A 20,467-nucleotide genomic window follows, 5' to 3' on the forward strand; every position below is an offset into this window, starting at 1 on the left:
GGAAGGGCTATTTGGTGTCCATGTTTGATTAATTGGGACTGAGCCTGTATTAGCTTTGCAGAACAACTAGATGCCAATTCCACTCCACTGGCCATGCTATCTGGGGATGATGGGAGTTGTAGTCCAACACATCTGGCAGGCACTAAGGTAGAGAAGGCTGTTTATATATTCTGGGGGCTAACTCAATGGCTAAAATGCACCAAAGCAAATCCACGCCTTTTCCCCTCCTGAAGAGGTGAGTGGACCAACTTTGTTCCTTTTTGACCAGAACAGGAACAGAGCTAAGCATCTGTTTCCCCTCTCTTTCCTCGTAAAAAAGTGGAGAGGATGATGAAATTATATGCGTCTCTCTCTTATCCTCCCTGGACTTGAGGTCTGACGCACAGCAAAATGAAACACTAAAACCTTGAAATGGAAGAGTGCATGGACTGTTCCCATTTGGATTGATTGCATGTGGGGGACAGGGGGTTTCCTTTTTTATGTTCCCCAGGTGAAAACTCCCTGCAAATAAATAGATAAACAAACAAACAAACATCTCCCTCAAACATTAGAGGGAGAACTTCTAGCCCGGTTTGTTTCCCTCTGTGCTGATTTGTGATTTGAAGAAAGCTTTTTACGTCCACCACCAGCATGAAGTGGTACAGTCCATTGTACCACCTCAGGTCTCTGCCACTTTGTTCTGTTACTTTTTTTTTTTACCATATTTCTGTTATTGCATCAGTAATACATGGGAGAGGGGCCTGAGATATGTCTAGACACCTCCACCCAAACAGGATATAATCTGGTCCTTTCTGGTAACAGTTGTTTTTGCTTTTAAACTTGGGAGCAGTTGGAATGTTCATAAACATTCCATGACCTCCCATCATGAAAGACTGTAGCTTCTTTAGGTATTTGCCCATTTGACAAGCTCCTATAATCTTTTGATCTTTTTTTAAAAAATGGACAAACTTGATATTTTTCAGCGAATCAACACATTCTTCATCCATCCACAAGCACCCTAAAATATTCAGATGGTCTTACACTAAAAGCAGCAAATCTTTGAAGAAGGACACACTGGTTTGATATACTATACACGTTTTTAATTGCAAAATTAACTATCATACAAAACCAACAATCACACAAATGAATTATATCTTTAAAAACGTAGGTGGTGCGGAAAATAAACATCGGGGGGAACTCTTCTGTTAATTAATATCCCCATTATAGTGTGTAGATACAAAACAAACAATACAATGTATTCTGCTGATTATTCTCTGGTTCCCAGGGTCATTTCAAAGGGAGGAAGCCAGTGACGGGAAGGTTGCAAAGTTACAGGAAGCAGAAGTCAGCATGGCTTCCCACCCCACTCCGCCGTAGCATCCAGTGCTGACATTGAGAGCGTTTGCTTCTGCAAGATCAGTCTGAAGGGGGGAAATAAAGGAAAGTTGGAGAAAAGGGGGGAAACTAAGTCCAGGAAAATGCTGGAACCTACCCTGGTTCATGTGATTTCCTGTGCCCTGGGGTCAGATTTCAGGCCTGCACGATCGATTCTGGTTTTTTACCAGAATCCTCTTGGGCCCACCAGGTGCAAAACAGTGACTGGACAAAGGGACAACATCAGGCAAGGGACTTGGCACTCTTAGAATTAAGGGATGAAGATGCCTCTGAGCATATGTTCAGGCCAGGAATTTCTTTTCAGTTCCAGAACTGAGCTCACAGTCCTTTCACACCAAAATCTTCCCCCAGTCCTGTAAGCGGCTGCCCGAGTGCCTTTCTCTATGCAGAGAGGCGCAGAGCACAGGGTGGGACCAGATTATGACACAGGAGGGGCTTCAGCTTGGGGGCCCATCCCCCTTGACATCATCCATCCTGCTGGACCCTGGGCCAAAAGAGGTTGCCTGGGCTTGCCTTATCTGATAGAAATGCAGGGATGGAGTAACCTCCCACACACACATTAAGCAGCAGCATCCAGCCACCAAAACAGCATCTTTTAAATGGGAACCAGCAATTAGGGCTATGGGTCACCTTACATGGTCCTCAGCCCTATGCTCCAAATCTTTCCAGGATCCTCAGTTCCCGCCTCCACAGCTGCCGATTCCTCCTTCAACAGGGAGACAGGCAGGCAAGAAGGCTCATCCAGGCCGACTGTGATCTTTCCATAGTCCCAACAGCCACAAATCAACAGCAGCAGTCTGCAATGGTGCCCACTACCTTCAAGACCGCTGATATCCTGTACTCACCGAAGGCTTACCTAGGACATGTCCCAAGGTTGTCTTTCTTAGATAGGCCCAGAATTAGGAGCTCCATGTCTATGTCCCTCTGCAGCCCCCCCCTCCAAATGATCACACACATGTACAAAGCTTTTCTCCTCCCAGTCAGCGATAACCGTCGCTACCACCTCACCTTCACAAGGCACCACATTTTGACACGGTGTTGATTCCACCACCTTCAAGGGCTGATTGTTCAGGCGTTCACAAATGGGTACTGGGGTCCCCCAAAAGCTGACATTTTGCAGCTTCCGATTCTCTCCTTCAACTACCAATCTGCAGCAGAGAAGAAAAGATCAGAACCAAATGCCTAGGTGGCTTGGACTGTACACATCTCCTTCCCTTCCTTTAGGGCAGCTTTGATTGATTTTTTAAAGTATTTTTTAAGGCATGTGGCAATAGGTTTTTATTTCTGGGAATCATTGGAGGAAATCTGCAGGTGCGGTTGTCCCTTCTGAAGGCATCTAGCCTGCCACATCTCAGATCATTCGGTGCAAGGGGATTGTGCAGGAGCGGCGTTTCCAATGTGAGGCTTTCCCAAAAAGGATGTGCTGATCACCCCTATGTTTTCCGTAGGCAATTCTTATGAAAACGACACACAGCATAGAAGTGGCCTTTGTTTAAACCTGCACAATTGCAAAAGGTGTTTTGTGGAAGAGGAAAATTTGAACATCCAGCATTTTACGAACTACACCCCCACCTCCATGTCCCACAGACACCCCCAAAGCCTTTCAACATTCCTGCTCCTGGGAGAGAGAGCTAACAAAGAGCTGCAATATGTTCCTTCCCCAGAGCACTGGGATTGGTGAGCCCTAGGCAAACCCATCATTGTGATTCGAAGCTAGAACTGTCGGGCATAAAACTATGTAATCTCTTCCCCCTTCTCCCACCCATGTATTTTTCTGACACGGAGAGCTTGGGAGAAATTTAGGCACGCTCTCCATATCTCTGTGTTCCTCAGAATCCAAATTGGTAACAAACTTTCAGGGGTAGTTGGATTCGGACTGTTTCGGAGGAGCCCCATTTTGATTCGGGCATCTCTGAATGGTTCCGGATTCACACCCCTAAAAATTGCCATTCAGCTAGCACAGGTTAACTGACACAGAACAGTGCTTTGTGGTTCAGGCCTGGGTATTGATGCTTATTCATCCTTACACTTGTTCATTGACATGTACAGCAGCCAATCATATTAGCAGTTTAATGTTACTCCAACATTGGTTACAGGTCCACCGCCTCCACCTGAGGGCAACAGACTAGTTTATGGGTGCAGGGCAGGCTTGGTCCTCTAATGCCCCTTCACCACCGTTTCCACACACACCAACCTCTGCTACCTGAGGTGGCCGCCTTACACTGCCCAATGGTGGGGCCAGCCACAGTGACCTTGACACACAGGAGCACAAGCCTCTTGTCCCCTTAATAGTTGTAGAAGAGGGTATTTCAAAGGCCAGTGTGGTGTAGTGGTTAGTGCATTGGACTGGGACTCAGGAGACCCAGGTTCTAGTCTCCACTCGGCCATGGAAACCCACTGGGTGACTTTGGGTCAGTCACTGACTCTCAGCTTGATCTACCTCACAGGGTTGTTGTGAGGATAAAATGGAGAGAAGGAGGGTCATGTATGCCGCCTTGGGCACCTTGGAGAAAAAGACGGGAAATAAATGTAAAAATAAATTCATAAGGGTGAAACGAACCACACGCTGTTGAAATCTGTCCTTGTCAAGGTGCAGAATGCCACCCCCGCTCTCAGAACATTCCCCTCACATATGAGGATGGAAGAGAAATCCCTCCTGCTGGATTGCTGCTGCAACTTAATGGTACCTGTACTCACTCGGTTTCAGCGGCCGTTGGCCATAGTTAAATGTTTAGCAGTTAAGCGAGTTCAAAACTGGGTTCAGGTTGTACTGCAGCCTTGCCCTTTGAATGAAATGACTCCTTATTTCTCTCCTCTAGCCCAGCCCAGCCCAGCCCTTTCGTTCATTTCACACTCACGGGAAATCGGGATATTTGGGTTTGCACACCCTCTCACGAGATTTCACAGGGTTTTGCCCACACGGCGGCTCACAGAGGCCCCAAGGACTCCAGTCTGTCCAGGATCCTGGCACTGAGAGAAACCATACAAATCAAACCAACCAGCTTCGTATCCCATGCATGCTGCCTATTTAGTGATTACAATGCCATGTTCTAAAAGCTGTTGTTGTGTAGTGGTGGGAGCAGAAGCGGCAAACCTCGCCAAATTCCATTTCGGAGAAGCTCTAGGAGTCCACATACCAGCAGTGGACATGGTCAAAGGCAAATGGAGAGGGGATAACAACAACAACCCAGTATATTTTTGCTTAAAATGCTTACTGCCAGTAACTTAGAACAAAGGAAGAGCCCTGCTGGATCAGACCAAAGGTCCATCTAGTCCAGAATTCTGTTCACACAGTGGCCAACCAGCTGCCTGTGGGAAACACCCAAGCAGGACATGAGTGAAACAGCACCCTCCCACCCACGTTCCCCTGCAACTGGTGTACACAGATATACTGCCTCTGTTACTGGAGATAGCATAGAGCCATCAGGACCAGTAGCCATTCTTAGCCTTCTCCTCCAGGAATTTGTCTAACCTTCTTTAAGCATCAAAATTGGTGGCCATCACCACATCTTGTGGAAGTGAATTCCACAGTTCAACAATGCGCTGTGTGAGGAAGTCCTTCCTTTTATCTGTCCTGAAGCCCCCACCATTCAGCGTCATGGGAGGATCCCAGCTTGCGAAGAGAGGGGGAGAAAAATGTTCTCCACACCAGGCATAACTTTGTACACCCCTATGATGTTGCCCCCTACTCTTCATTTTTTAAGCTAAACAATCCCAGACACTGTAACCTTTCCTCATAGGTTTCCACCAGCCCCTTGATCATTTTAGTTGCCCTTAGAAGAACCTTAGTTTTAAGCTATGCTTTGGGGAAACCTTTGTCAGGGTTCTTTGTCAGAGAAGAAATGCAACAGAAGACAAGGTTCCTGAAGGACAGCTTGGTTCACCAGGCGCAGTGCAACAGAGGAGCCTTTAGGGAACACAATCCCTGTAGGGGGCGGAGGCCCAATAGTCCCACTGAATGCTCCATGCCAACTGTGCAGCCAGACTCCAAAGCATCTTCTAAACTGTGTCCATTTGGGAAACGTTCTTTGAAAGTAGGACGTTTACAAATCACTGGTCCTACTAGGAATCGCTTTACTAGATGAGATCACCTATGCCCAGTACTCTGCTTCCAATGGCACCTTTAGGCATTCATAAGAAGGGCATGAGGTCATAGCTTTCTCATTCACCCCCAAGCATTCAAAGATATAGTGCCATGTTTCATGGCGGTTCCATGTAGATATAGCTTTTCATACACCTATTGGCTACAAAAGCTCCTAGAGGTCACCCACCCAGACACAGATCAGGTCCTCTCACGACACTTAAAGGGCATGTCTGAAGTTTAGCCTTCCAGAAATTCTTGGGCATGGCAGCTCTACCCCTCTTTCTGTACCCCCAAATACTCACGAGAGCAATGGTGGATATTGTAGCAGCTTCGTCCTTCTTGACGAGATCCTGGACAGAAATTGCCACCGTGCGCCTGTCCAACGCATTTCCTGTTCCTCCACTGAAGTGCAGTGATCTCTTCGCAAGAGACCTTGAGTGTTGAGGCAAGCCGGGTACAGGGCGTCCACAAGCCCCACTCAGACCACTGCCCATCCACTGTACAGAGTGTTTTAAAAAAAAGGATCAGGAACCAACATGTCAACCCTGTAAGTGGATTCACTGGGAGGAGATCTTGTACATCACTCTGGGACCAAGGCCATAAAAATGTTTTTTTCTGGGGAGTGCAGAGCACTGAAATTTCACACACAACCCTATTTCAACATTTACAAGAAATGGTGACTACTGTCTCTCAAAGGTGCTGCTTGCAGCAAATGCCACCTTTGGGAGCAAAAAGCCAACGGGGCGTGTGGGCGTGTGTGCAACTTGGAAACTGGTGTGGGAGTGCATTCCTGGTCAGGGTCTCCCCGCCAGTGCTTTTTCTTCAAAATAAAAGTGTTCAACTTCCATGTCCTTTTTTTTAAAAAAAGTGGGCTTATCGTAGCATGGCAGCCCAGAGAGACAGACAGAGAGAGACAGTCTAGCCTGGTGATGGTGGGACAGGAAGTACTGAACCCATCTCACTTTTCAACCGATATGATACAGCACCCCATAAACACGAAACAAACAACTGTTCCTATGTTTTTTTAAAAAATCTAAAATTTAATTTTTATAGCTTTAAAAATGTTTAAACATACATATTCTATGTATCTTTAAACATTTTTAAACCAAAAAAATTATTTATACACACACACACACACAAACATATATGCATACAAAACATTTCAATATAAAATATCAGCTTCAGTCACAAAGAAGAGGATGCTACAATACTCTTACCACCTCCCTTATTTATTATCGGGCCTGTTCAAAAGACCCCTTAAACCCTGCTGGTTAAGGCTTTTTGGTTAAGCAGCAGAGTTTAAGATGTCTTGCGAGATGCATTTTGCTAAACCCTGCTCACTCACTAAACACAGTCGGATCATCTGCAGCAGGGTTAGTGGCTCTAACCGTGGCTTCAAGTGTTGTGTGTGTCAGCACGGCTTGTGGTGAGGCAGGTGGCTACTAGGAGGAGGGCTTTCTCTGCTGTGGCACCACGGCTGTGGAACGAGCTCCCCAGAGAGGTTCGCCTAGCGCCTACACTGTACTCTTTTCATCGCCAGCTGAAGACCTTTTTATTTTCTCAGTATTTTAACACCTAATTTAACTTAAATTTTAAACTTTGCTGTTTTAATTCCGTATTTTAACCTATATCAATTTCTGCTGTGTGGTTTTACCCTGTTGTGCTTTTTATATTGTATTTTGCATTTGTGTTTTTAGACTGTTGGTCGTTTTACTATGTTCTTCATGGTTTTAATTTTTGTGAACCGCCCAGAGAGCTTTGGCTATTGGGCGGTATAAAAATGTAATAAATAAATAAATAACCCCAGAGAACCACAGTTTCGCTAACCACAGAGCCTGAAGTGTTGTCTGAACAGGCCCAATATTTATTACCGTATTTCTTCGATTCTAAGACACACTTTTTCCCCTAAAGTAACAGCTCTAGAAATGGGGTGCACCTTAGAATCGACGGCGTCTTAGAATCGAAGAAATACGGTATCTACCCCTTCTTCCTACCCCTTCAGCGCCAACCAGCTTCCACTACCAACAGAAAACCTAAGAAAGGCTCTCTCAAAAGCCTCACCCAAAAACAGCCAAGCGTTTTGTTGCCAGGGCGATGCCTCCGCGTCTCTTCCCCACCTTACCGCCCACCCGGCCGCCCCCGCTTTGCCAGGCCGGGCCGCTTACTCCTCCTTTCTCCGCCTGCCCTCCGGGGGACACCCCAGTTCCGTGCCTCACGCTCCCAACCCTCACGCTCCTGCACCTTCTTCACCTTCAGCCAGGCTCTCCTAGCGCCGCTTCAGAAAGCGCCTCCCTTGGCTCACGAGGGAGAGGCGGAGCGCGAGAAGGAAGCGCCGCCTCAAACTACAGAGCCGCGGCGAAGGCTAGAACGAGGGGGGGATGTGAGGCCAAGGCATAGAGAGGACAAGGGACAGAAGGGCGCACGGGGGAGCACGGCACAAGTTTGAGGCCTCTTCGGAAAGTGTGTGTGGCGGGGGGGCGTGCGATGTCGTCCAAGCGTGTGCAATCTTGCTCATAACGAGAGTTTTATGCTTTTTTCCCTGTTGGTGGCACTGAAATTAGTGTGCGCCTTAGAATCGATGGCGTCTTACAATCGAAGAAATACGGTACATTTCTATACCGCCCCATAGCCAAAGCTCATTGGGCGGTTTACAAAGATTAAAAAAAACATTAAAATACAGTATATAAAGTTTATACTGCAACAACTTTCCAACACTTAGCTCAGGGATGATGAACATCTGGCTCTCCAGATGCTGGTGGACTGCAATTCCCATTAGCCAGTATAGCGAATGATGAAGATGACACGAGTTGCAGTCCAACAACATCTGGAGCTCCACATGCCCTCGCCCCCACCCTGACTGCCTCAGTGCTCAGGCTGTGGATCCCCGCTTCCCAAGAGTTCCCCCATCCCCGACTCTACCTGGGCAGGGCACTCGGGTGCTGCAGGTGTGACTGCGAGTGTCTGGTCCCAGGCAGTTCTTCCCTCCGTATCGTGGTTCAGGGTTGTTGCACAGACGCTTCTCCTGCACCCGGCCGACCCCACAGGTCACCGCACAGGGACCGGCAGGCTTCCAGCTGCCCCAGTTGCCGTCCCCTGTGGGGCAATGCAAAGAGAGGAAATACAAAATGAATGAATGCCGAGAGAACCTCAGGCTCGCTTGCTCAAGCAGGGCATCAAAGAAAGTGCGCTGGAGGCAGCCCACCCCCCCATGCTGAAAAGGTGCGACTGCCAGGTCGGCCTTCCCCAACCTGGTGACCTCCAGAGGTCATGGACTGCACTGCTTAGCAGCCCCAGCCAGCACAGCCAACGGTCAGGGATAATGTGTTTGGGACTACAAATCCCATCCACATTATTATTATTATTATTATTATTATTATTATTATTATTTACATTTATATACTGCCCCATAGCCGAAGCTCTCTGGATGGTTTACAAAAGAAGAGTATGCTCAGGCCGTGGATCCCCTAGCCACCAAGGCCAAGGGTTAGGGACGATGGGAAAGGTTGGCCCTTGTGACATGGAAGTATCTTCTTTGGGGGCAGTAGAGGAGTTTAACAGGGAATTTCACCAGGCTGTCCATTGTGGAGGAAACGGGTACCAGGTCTCAGGAAACAGAGCCTGTGGTCCTTTCCTTTTCGAGATTATCACTTGGCTGGTTAAAAAAGGCCAAGGAGTCAGGGCTGGCCCAAGACATTCTGAAGTGAGCACCCTCACCCACCCACCCTGTGCACAAACATCCACTGGACTGGCAGAGGAATCTGTCACTGATGATGGATCAAGACCCTCCGCTGCACCAGAAGGCAGTAGGCTAACTTAGGAGGCCACATTGCCCTTGCAAAGGCATAGGGGTCACCACCTACATCTTGCTAGCGGAAGGAGGCAGGGGATATATTCTGCAGCTCTTACTTGGACAGAAGGGGAGTCCCGCGCAGTCTCGATGATCTCGTTCCCCTCCTGGGCAGGGGTTGCCACGTGGGGACACGGAAGGCTGGGGGTTATTGCACTGGCGTTGGCGTTGCTGGGTGGGCTTTGGGCCGGCCCCTTCAGGTGTGCAAGTGCCAGAGCAGGCCCCCCAGTTCCCCCAACTTCCCCAGTTTCCATGGGCTATATAAGAAAAGAAGGAAGAAGGGGTTAGTGGGAAGGAGATGGGAGTCATGAGGGGCAGGAAGAGGGCAGGCCCCTCTCCCCTCAATTAGACTCATCTCCATTCATCCCTTATGAGGAGATCTCTCCATCTGTTCGCATTACACCCTTTCTCATTTCCATTTCTCCCTCAGCTCATCCATCGGCAATGCTGCTCCATCTTCCACATTTCCCTCAACGCACTCACCCTTCTCCATGCTGCCTTATTCCCTCTCACTCACCCGGTCTCAGGCGCCTTTGACTTGCGCAACGAAGGACATGCGAGACCTTATGACTGAATAGGTAAAAGCTTCCCCTCCTTGTTAGAAGGAAATACTGACTGTAACATTTTCATTTTTCATTCCATATTACAGTAGCACAGCCTTAAAAAGAACAAGAAGCTATAACCGTATCTTGCATCCCCAGTGCTTAATATTGTCTCTCATCAATTAATTAACTAAAGCAGTACTTTATTAATCTGCCACTTAAGAGTTCGCAGTGTCATCTCTATCCTGTCCTCTCACACCTGCCTGCCTCTCTTCTCCCTCCATTTCCCCTTTCCTCGACCTCACATTTCATCTGTTTTCCCATCATGCCATTCTCCTCCCCAGCTCTTGCGATATCCCTCTGTTAGCAGAACCACCTCCATTTTTAACAGGAAACTGTAAAATCTCCATTGCACACCAAGCAAAATGTCATAATGCCCTGTATGAGAATGTCTCCTTGTGTGCGTCCTTGCATCCTTGATTACTAATATAAACAAGAGTCCTGGCTCCAGCTGTCTGTGTCGAAGTTAACTCTCTGTAACTTACTGTCAGGCCAAAGGTATTGTTTACAGGACTGTTTAGCATAATTAGCTATGCCCCAGTGTTATGTTCTGATTGGTTAATGCTGCTACTGGGCCCTGCCCCTTGAAAGTTTTAATACTGTACCATATTCCCTATGTCTTTTGTCTGATTGCTCCCTTTGAAGAGACCAGGCCTTGATTACTAATCAATAAAGCGCTTTTGAACCCTCTGTCGCTGGAATGGTGGAGTCGTGCTTAAGGGCTGTTTGGATCTCGTCCTTGGGTGAAAAGAACATTGATCTAACACCTCCAGCTGACAAAACTTACTGGGGCAAACCCGCCGTGTGTCACAAGGCTGTGTTTCCGTGCCGTCTCCGGGACAGGTTCCTCCACAGACCGGTGCCGGATTGCTGCAGCTTCGCTTCCTTGTCTGGACTCCTTTGAGGCAGGTCACTGAGCAAGCAGACCAGGCGCCCCATCCAGACCAGCCGCCCATCACTGCAGGGAGGTAAGGGTTGACGTTAAGGAACAGGCCTGTGGGAGATTTCCCTGACCCATGACCACGATATAAATCATTCCACACCCTGTCAGGAGTGCGAAGATGCCATTTCCTTATGAGGGTTCTGAAGGACAGGCCCAAGAGGAAATGAAAGCAATAAAATAAGATCTCATATACGACAAGATAATACGCTTTTATTAACCAACAGGTCCTGGTTTCATATCCACAATTTCAAATGTGGATTAGGATCGTCACTCCACACATATAACCATGGGAGGGGGGTGGTAGAACCCCACCCTTGTCCTAACTCCTCGGATTGCAAGAATTAAAGAGTAGTTATAGCATGGGGACAAGCAAAATCCATTCAGCGGATGGGTCTGTACACAGGGTTCACACTGGTAGGCTTACGGACTTTTCCAGTGGCTGCTCTAGGTGTGCCTCTAAGGACATGGCTTTTGGAAACATTTGGTTTATTTTCAAATGCCCAAATGGAGCAGAAGCAGAGGCAAGCAGCGTGGCTATTCCTAGCAGACAGCAACGCTACGGCTTCAGATCAAATGCCCAGAATGCATCCCAAAGTGCCTTCAACTTGAGTCCCAGCACCATTTAGCTCTCTCTCAGCCTCTGTCTGGTTTTCTCTCTCTCTCTCTCTCTCTCTCTCTCTCTCTCTCTCTCACACACACACACACACACACACACACACACCTTATATCAGTCACCCACTCTTAACTGGAGTAGGGGAGGAGAAGGATGCTTCACCTTACTATACAACTTCCCTGTTTCAAAGCATGATCTTGTATCACCTGAAGCTGGGACTTCGTTCTCTGAGAGCACATCCCCTCCAAACACTAGGCAAAACAAGGATGAGCAACTTTGGGAGGTCCAAAGGGCATTTTTGCCCACAGAGACCCTGCCTCCTAGGCTGCAACCAACTTGCGGGTGCTGAAATAATTAAATTCTAATTTATTTATTTATTTTTTAAAATGGCATCCATAAAACAAACTGATTTTGACCCCTTTGGCGCTCCATAGCCACTATGGACACCATTTCCCACCCCACAATTATTATTATTATTTACTGAATAAGGGGAGCAGCAGGCGGTAGTAGGGTGCATGGAGCCCACAGGCCGTATTTTGCCCACTCCTGAGGTAAAATATCTGGAGGGCCACAAGTTGTCCATCCCTGAGGTAGAACATGCAGCCTCCTCCCAGTTTCTACCTGTAACCAAATGCAGACTCCACCTCATTGCTTTCAGGCATTTTTCCTCTCCCCAACACCTTTTTCTTTTCATCTTGTTTTCCATTTTGCCTGAATAAGGCCTCAGCTAGGCGAGGGGAGTTGGAGGGAGGCGATCTCATGATTTTTTTATCGTGAGATCGTAACCCTGGTTCACATGCGGCACGTGACATCGTGCCCGCCATTTTGTTTGTTTTTTTGTTAAAGTACTTTTTTTAAAAAAACTAATTTTCCCTGCTCACCCCACCCCTGATGGGCACAGAGCTCCTGAGGAACTCTGTGCCCCGTGCCTGGCTCTCGGCTCCTCACGGTTACTCGTGAGGAGCCGGGACAAACCGCGACGCTGGGACACACGTTCCTTGGTCTCGGGATCATCACCATGGAAAAAGCAGGCTACAACTGTAGAGCGATATTCTGGGCCAAGGGAGGGATCATCCTTCCATGCTCCCGGGATGCCCTGTGTGTCATAGGGACGATCCCGGGGCGAACACCAGGATATCGCCCCATCTAGCTATGGCCTAAGAGTTCTGAAAAAATTGAAAGCTTGTGCAGTACTTTATGACCATTGATTTGGCTTAATAAAGATATCATGCTGATATGGATTTTCGTATTCCAGGGAATCTAGCTATGTCTTTACCTTGAGCTGTCATTGAGGAACATCAGCCACCCACCCTAAACCATTAAGCCAGGAGTAACTTGTTTAACAAAGGAAGGTTGTCAGGTCCCAGTAACAATGCACACAACCCACACCCTTCCCTGTAAAACCAGCATTAAGGGATTCCTCTGAACTTCTAATCTAGGGCAGCCTCTATCCTCAACCCTGAATTCTTTGCTCAAAGATCCTTCTTCCCTGTATAAATGCTATTCATGCCTGGGACAAGAGACTACATGCTCACTTTGGCACCCAGGTATATAAGTGGCCAAGCACACTGAAAAAAATGTTTTTATGTGGATTGTGAATTTATCTGCACATCAGCATCATGCACTCATATAATAAGGCCTAGTTTTCCTGCTTTCTGTAAGCATTAAGCCCTATTAGTCAGTAATACGATCACACAAATGTGTTTGGATATAGCCCGACTTTACAAGATATAGCTATACTTCATCAAAAGACAGAGAGAGAGCAGAGAGAGCTATTTACTGACGATGAAGCCCAAGGAGTCAGCTCATATATTCAAAAGACAGGGAGCTGGAGCTATTAGTAGAGATGAAAGCCAAAGATTCGGGTCATATTTTAAAATCAAAGCAATGTGGACTGGAGCAGGGGGGAAATTCAGCAGTTACAAGAATCCCCAGTAATTGGAAATCAGAAAAGATCATAGTCACATACGCAGATAGAATAACTATAGCCATGACCAGAGAGCCAAGATACTGCAAACTGATGTCAGAGAGAGAGGTGCCCAAGTGGTAGACTGGATAATAACCCTGAATCAACTTTAGCTGACCCTCAACAGCCCTTCAAATCTTTAATTAATGCATGTGTGTGTTTCAAAAAGCAAAGCAAAACATTTTACTGGTAAGGAAAAGAAGTAACTAGCCTCCACGTACACTTCACACAAGTGTTATCATATCGCTCTCTCATGGAACTTTGCAAAAACCTTTCAGCCACATGTTCAGTGGATGACATCAAGACAGTTTTGGTCAGTGAATAGGCTTCTGTCAGCAGAACAATATAGCTTTGGCCCCTGGGGTTCTATCACCCCCATCCCACGGTCAGGAGAGTTGACTGTACTGAATTTAGGTTTAGATGAGCCATCAAAGGAAAAGAAATTCATAGAAGGGAAGTTAAAACTCTGGGTAAATCAAATAGAATCATCATCATTATCATTGTTATTATTGTTGTTGTTGTTGTTGTTGTTGTTGTTGTTATTATTATTATTTCTTATCCGCCTCTCCCTTTGGATCAAGGCAGGGAACAGCACAGAATACAAAAATATTATAAAATACATAAAACTGATTAAAACATATATAACTAATACATTATTAAAATAACAGTCAGACTTCTTAAAATTCGACTGGGTAGGCCTGCCGAAAGAGATCAGTCTTTATTGCTTTTTTATATTCAGAAAGACAGGAGACCCAATTCAAGATGCTGATACTTAGTTTTAAAGCCCTAAAGGGCTTGGGACTTAAATACCTGGAGGAGCACCTCTTCCCATACCAGTCAGCGTAAAATCTTCCGCTGATGTCCTACTCCAGGCTTCCCCAACCTGGTGCTCTCCAGATGTGATGGACTACAATTCCCAGCATCCGCTAGCCAGCATGGAGGTCACTAGGTTGGGAAAGTATCCCCTACCCACCCACCCCAAAATGCCTTTCTCATCAGAAGTGGGTTATTTAGTCACAAAGGACAATCCTTTCCTCGTGAGTGCACCCTGGCTTTGGAGAGCTCTCCCTAAAGATTAGCACCTACTTTACAATCTTTTCAGCATCAGGTGATCATTTTTATTTACACAGGCATTTTAATTTATATTAAGTGGGCGTAGGGCTCCAGCCTTAGAACCTAACTTTAGTCCAGGGAAAGATGTGCCCACTAAGGCCATGGACAGACATAAAATCTGTAGAGCAGTGGTTTGAAAACATCTGCACTGTGTACAATCAAAATGTACCTTCTTCCCGACAGAGCTGAGCTATGAAAAAGAAAAGCAATTCTGCAGGTTCCCAGCAAAAGCCAATTGTGGGAGGCATCGACAGGAGATGTCCCAAACACATGTTCTCCACCATGTTTTTGAGGTGATTTAGAGTGGGGGGGAAATGGAAACATACAAAATGGGTCAGCCCCCTTAAAGCAGAGTGAGGGGACAGGCAAGACTAGCAGCTAACCTAGCATTCGACTTGATAGAATGTTCGTAAACCCTGAAGCCAATTGGAAGTCCGATTCATATTGAGCCTGTTCAGACAACACGCTAAGCCATAGTTAGGCCGCTAACCCTTTTGCAGCAAATGGTTACTGAGCATCTTAAAACTGTGATTATGTAACCAATATCATTAGAAATGGTTGACACATGACACACTAAATCATGGTTCACACAACACACTAAGCCGAAATGTTTAGCTCAAAATGCTTAACTACTGTGGCTTTGCATGTCTTCTGAACAAGGTCATTAAGGGTGACTTCAGTGTTACACCCGGCTTCACCTTAAGTGTACAAGGTTCATGACCCAGAATCGTAGAGCAAGGCTGCTTACCGGGACAACAGTCCTTCACAGTACAGGATTGCATTTGCCACTCGCGTGAGGCCTCCTGACAAGTGCCCACGCCACGTCCATGGCATGTTCGGCTACTCCGCTGGACCCCTTCTGTGCAAGAAACGGAGCAAGCAGTCCATGAGGACCATTCACTCCACGCAGCTGCACTGTGGGAAGAGACAGAGACAGGAAGGCAACTCAAAGGGAGACCAGTACAGGATGTGGGCCAAATTCAAACACACAGGTGTGGTACTCCTATGAGCAAAATTCCAAAATCTACGCCCCAGCAATCCTTTTATTAGGGCCTACCAAAATGTCACAAAATGATGAGCAAACTTTGGAGCTCTCCAAAACTCGTCATTGGGCTGTATTTTAAGTAAAAACAAGAGGAAGGGCAGAGGGGTGAGGGAGAAAAAAAACCTATGACCTGGTTCATATTTAATGACAACTCAGAGTATGGGTTGAGTGTAGTTTATTGTTGAATCATGGGTTGTCATTACGTGTGAACCCTGCAGTATGACAACCCAGAGTATGGGTTGTTAATGATGGACAACCCAGGAAGAGAAATCATGATTTGTTCTTGGGTTGTGAACTCTGAGTTGTTCATGGTTAACAACCCATAGTTAAACCAGGGTTCGTATGTAATGACAATTCACAATTCAACAACAACCCATACTCAACCCATACTCTGGATTGTCCGAACCCAGTCTATGTCTGCATTTAATCTGACAGCTAATAGTTCAGCGAAGCAATCCCTTGGCAAGTGGCTGGGTATCATTAAAGCCCTGCCCCCATCCCCATTCATGATCTAGTATGGTTTCAAAAAGTGGGTGGCAGGGTCATAGTGCGCAGTGAGTGGAAAATATTTGGGGATCTCAAGCAAGGAGTTGGATTGCTCATTGAGTGAAGAGTGGATGGAATGATTAGGAAGAATGAGCCAGAGCTGCACTCACCGGCAGGACCGGCAAGGCCCATTCTCGTTCTCCCGGAAGCCATATTGGTGATTTAGACAGCATTCGTCTGCGGTTACTCCTTCTCCCAGCAGGTCACTGCAGGTACCTGCCCTCACGTTAAATGCCGCATAGCAGATAACATTCTGTGCCTCTGAAACAAGGAACTCAACTGAGACTGGGCCAGCCACAAGCAAAGGGATAAGCATTCCTTCTTGAATATGCACAGACTGCACTTTTACACACACACACACACACACACACACACACACACATACATACACACAAACACACACACACCTCTATCTGAACAGGTCTTGAACAGGTCTGTTATTGAAATTATTTACTGGAATAGTTTTCAGCTATTTAAAAGTTTTATAAAATTTGTATATTAAAACTTTTTAGACTATGTTTTATTACAATGTTGGACTATTTAATGTTACATAATGTTTATAATGCTCTAGTTGTGTTTTTTGGTGAGTTGTTGTGAACTGCCCAGGGAAATGAAATTTTATCATCATCATCATCATCAACATCACCATTTGGGGAAGGAAAGCCCTACGCATGCATCATTACACTTTGCGTTCCTTCACCCCAAAGCACCATTCTCCCACACATCCATTCTGTCCTCAAAATTACTAATGCAGGTCAGAGAGTGCCTATTTCAACGATATGCCTGCATGAAAACTAAAAGGGGAAATTTCCCATTTCTCACTGTCTTCAAGTATCCCTGTCACTGCAGAGGCCACCAGTGAGGGAGGAAGCAGCAGCCAGGCACCTCTCCACCGTACCTGGGTCCAGCTCCAGCTGAGAGCCCCCTCCCTCCTGCTACCAACTTGTCTCTGCAGAGGCCACCAGTGAGGGAGGAAGCAGCAGCCAGGCACCTCTCCATCGTGCCTGGGTCCAGCTCCAGCTGAGAGCCCCCTCCCTCCTGCTACCAACTGTCACTGCAGAGGCCACCAGTGAGGGAGGAAGCAGCAGCCAGGCACCTCTCCATCGTGCCTGGGTCCAGCTCCAGTTGAGAGCCCCCTCCCTCCTGCTGTCAACTGTAACTGCTGAACTTTGCAACTAAGATTGTAGTGCCTGAATTTGCTTTCCTTTTCCCCCTCCTCCTCCTCCTCCCTCCCAATCCCCTTTCCTTTTGTGTCATGTCTTTTAGATTGTAAGCCTGTGGGCAGGGACTGTCAAGAAATACTTTTGTAAGCCGCCGTGAGAGCCTTTTTTGGCTGAATGGCGGCATAAAAATCCTTAAATAAATAAAAAAATAAAATAAAGTATCCCGACTGTAGCTACAGAGGGTTGCCAAGTTGCAATGTTTTCTTGCCGTGAAAGAAGTGTGTGAGTGTGTGTTTGTGTGTGTGTGAGAAGAACCGCCCTGCTCTTTTAACAAAAGTTTGACATGAATAAATGAGTAGCTGACGGGGCCAGGAGAATTTGCTGCCTGAGGCGAAACATTTCAAAGCCAGCCAGACTGGCAGTTGAATCTTCCTTCACACACTGGTGATGGGGCAGAGGCCTCCACCCCACCTGAAGGCAGCAGGTTGGCTTGAGGGTGAAAGCAAGCCTCATTGTACATACAGCTCTGATCTCCAACACAGGGGAGTAGGGAAGGGGTTCCTGAGGAAGGGCTGGACAGGGGCTGCCACCGTTGCTCCATAACTGCCCACCCCCCTGCCTGAGGCAGCAGCCTCACTCTACTTAATGGGTGAAGTTTTTCAGGCAGTGGAGGCTTGTGGCTCCGATTTCAGGGGGCTGTGAATCTATTCCAGATTTCAGTGAGAACTCTATAGGAGCTTCCATGGTGCTGAACCCTATCCCCCAAATACGTTCAGAATCTTAGCTCTTTTAGAGTTCTGGCTGGTTCTCACCAAAACCCAGAGTGGATTCATAGCCCCACTGAAATTGGACCACCAGCCACCAGCTGTTTCCCTGATACGGTAATGGTTCTTACAGCCTGCTCCTCACCACAGATCATACTGCTAAGCAGGGCTGGACAAGTTTAACCCTCCAAATATTTTGGCCTACAACTCCCAAAGACCTAGACTGCGTAGCCCAATGGTGAGAGAGGATGACAGTTGTGGCTCAAAACACCCGCAGGGCCACTAGTTGCCCAACCTTGTGCTAGAGGGGCATCTGAATGAGTCAGTTCAAAAGTTGGCACCTCAGCAACCTAGAGGTTTGAGCTACACCTGAACATTCCTGATGAAGGGTGACTGTGACAGCTTCTCCCCCTCATTCCTCCCTGCCAGGGCTAGCTCCAGGTTTGAGGGGTCCCTGATCAAGTGCCCTCTGGTGGGTTTGCAGGGGCTTCTGGGAGTTGAAGTCACAAACACCTAGTGATCTCATGTCTTGCTTGAGGATTCTTGGTTGGCCAATTGTGTGAACAGAATTCTGGACTAGAGGGATCCTTGGTCTGATCCAGCAGGGCTCCTCTTATGGTTTTATGTTCTTTTTTTCTGCCCAGCCACGATGTAGACAAAACAAACAGCACCAACCATGCACAGGGGCGAAGTATGAGCAGACTCAGGAAAATCCCAAAGATTTCAGACATTTAAAAAATCTTTAGGGAAAAAAGCCGAATGGGAAGAACCGTCCCCACCTAAATAGTTCAATGACAACTCAGCATCCTCAGGGGCCAGAGAATACTGCTTGACTGTTACATGGGAAGATGGGATAGAAAACCAGAAGGGAGGGGGAGACAGATGGGAGTATTCTGCATTCCTCGCTGCAACATTTTGTTGCAGTTTCCACCTGTTGCATTACATTATTGTTGTTTGAGTATTTTACTGTAACTTTGTAAATCACTGTGAATAATGACATATAAATATTTTAAATAAATGACTCCAATTATAAGGGGACTTGCTCTGTTGGCCGTCCTAGATGGCAAGTAGTCCTCTGCTGAAACCACATGAGAGTCCAAGCTCTTCTCATGGAAGACTGAATAAGAACCAAGAAATAAATCCCATACCCGTGAGAATCTCTGGTCACATAACAGGTGACCTTCACATTATTTAGCTTTGCCATCTCAGATTGCATGGACAGTTCTTTCTTTCTGCCTTTTCTTAAGCTGAGACTTCATCACCATTCCACAAGTGTCCTAAACACCTCTACAAATAAGCTAAATATGCCATGTTCCTGCTCAGCCTGTCCTGTGGGGGTCCTGTGCTTAACCTCTCTGCACACCAGGCAGAAATTCAACAGGTAAAGCATTCTCGATCTTCCATGCTGGGAAGAAGATAACACTCATTGAAACCCTGCCTGCTGTGCAATTGTTAAAAAGCACAGCAACTCTTCTTAAGAAGCGGCAACCAAACACAATTTGAGGCTAGGGTTGCCACTTCTTTAAAACTGGACGTGTCCCTGTAACTTTAAGAGCTGCCCGTAGACAAAAATAAAGCAGGCCAGGTTTTCTCCAGTATCGGGGGCGGGGGGAGTGTCAGTGGAATGACTAGCTGTATTAGCTCAATTTCTGCCTGTGTTAAAGGCACAGGAGCAGACCCAGGGGGAAAAGGTGGCAACTTTTCCTGCTAGGCCAACTTCCCTCTCCCCTTTACCTGCAGGAGCCTCCAGGCCCCCAAACCACCAGGACACCACCAGTACGAGCGGGAACCGATTCGCCCAGAAGATCCCCATGGTTGCCTCTGTGTGCAAGCAGAGGGAATGAATGGCCTGGCCAAGGGTGGGAAGGCTTTGAGCACAAGCAGCCGGGGAAGTCCCGGGCCGGCCCCCCTCGGGCAATGCCCAAGGCTTGTGACTCAGCCCCAGTGGGAGGGGCGCCACCGGGGTTTTGTAACTAATGCTTTGCAGTGAGGGACCAAAACCGTACAGAGGAGAAGAGGTTCTGCAAGGGACAGTGGAGAAATGCCTTGAAGCAAGGAACCTCCAGTGTAAGGGGACTCAAGTTTACATCCAAGTTGGTGTGGTATGTGCATGTATCAGGGCTGGGGGTGGGGAGGTTCTGGCCCGCGGGCCACATTGGCTCTGGGGAAAGCACGTCAAGGGGGCCGTGCCAGCCATAGGTGACATCACCCTCTCTCTCTCTCTAGGCAGCTGGTTGGGCCACTGTGTAAACAGAATGCTGGACTAAATAGACCTTGGTCTGATCCAGTATGGTGCTTCTTATATTGTCACACAAACCAGGATGCCCCCCATTCATCTATGCATTCTCTTTCACACCCGCTTTCTCATATATTCTTCACCCCCCACCCACTGTGAAATAATTAATCA

The 20,467-nt window shown here is 47.2% G+C and overlaps 1 protein-coding gene across 1 annotated transcript; it reads right to left on the reverse strand.

Annotated features, from left to right (window-relative positions):
• Positions 1-1,077: 1,077 nt before the first annotated feature.
• Positions 1,078-19,929, reverse strand: CFP (complement factor properdin). The gene is made up of 10 exons (XM_063119536.1): positions 19,795-19,929; positions 16,244-16,394; positions 15,291-15,457; positions 10,695-10,865; positions 9,365-9,562; positions 8,378-8,551; positions 5,761-5,955; positions 4,233-4,344; positions 2,383-2,522; positions 1,078-1,400 (listed from the first exon to the last, which is right to left on the reverse strand). The coding sequence occupies exons 1-10, from the start codon at positions 19,871-19,873 to the stop codon at positions 1,396-1,398; spliced, it is 1,392 nt and encodes a 463-aa protein (XP_062975606.1). The 5' UTR covers positions 19,874-19,929; the 3' UTR covers positions 1,078-1,395.
• Between the last annotated feature and the right edge of the window lie 538 nt (positions 19,930-20,467).

The sequence above is a fragment of the Elgaria multicarinata genome, chromosome 3 (assembly GCF_023053635.1).
Source record: "Elgaria multicarinata webbii isolate HBS135686 ecotype San Diego chromosome 3, rElgMul1.1.pri, whole genome shotgun sequence".
NCBI lineage: Eukaryota > Metazoa > Chordata > Lepidosauria > Squamata > Anguidae > Elgaria > Elgaria multicarinata.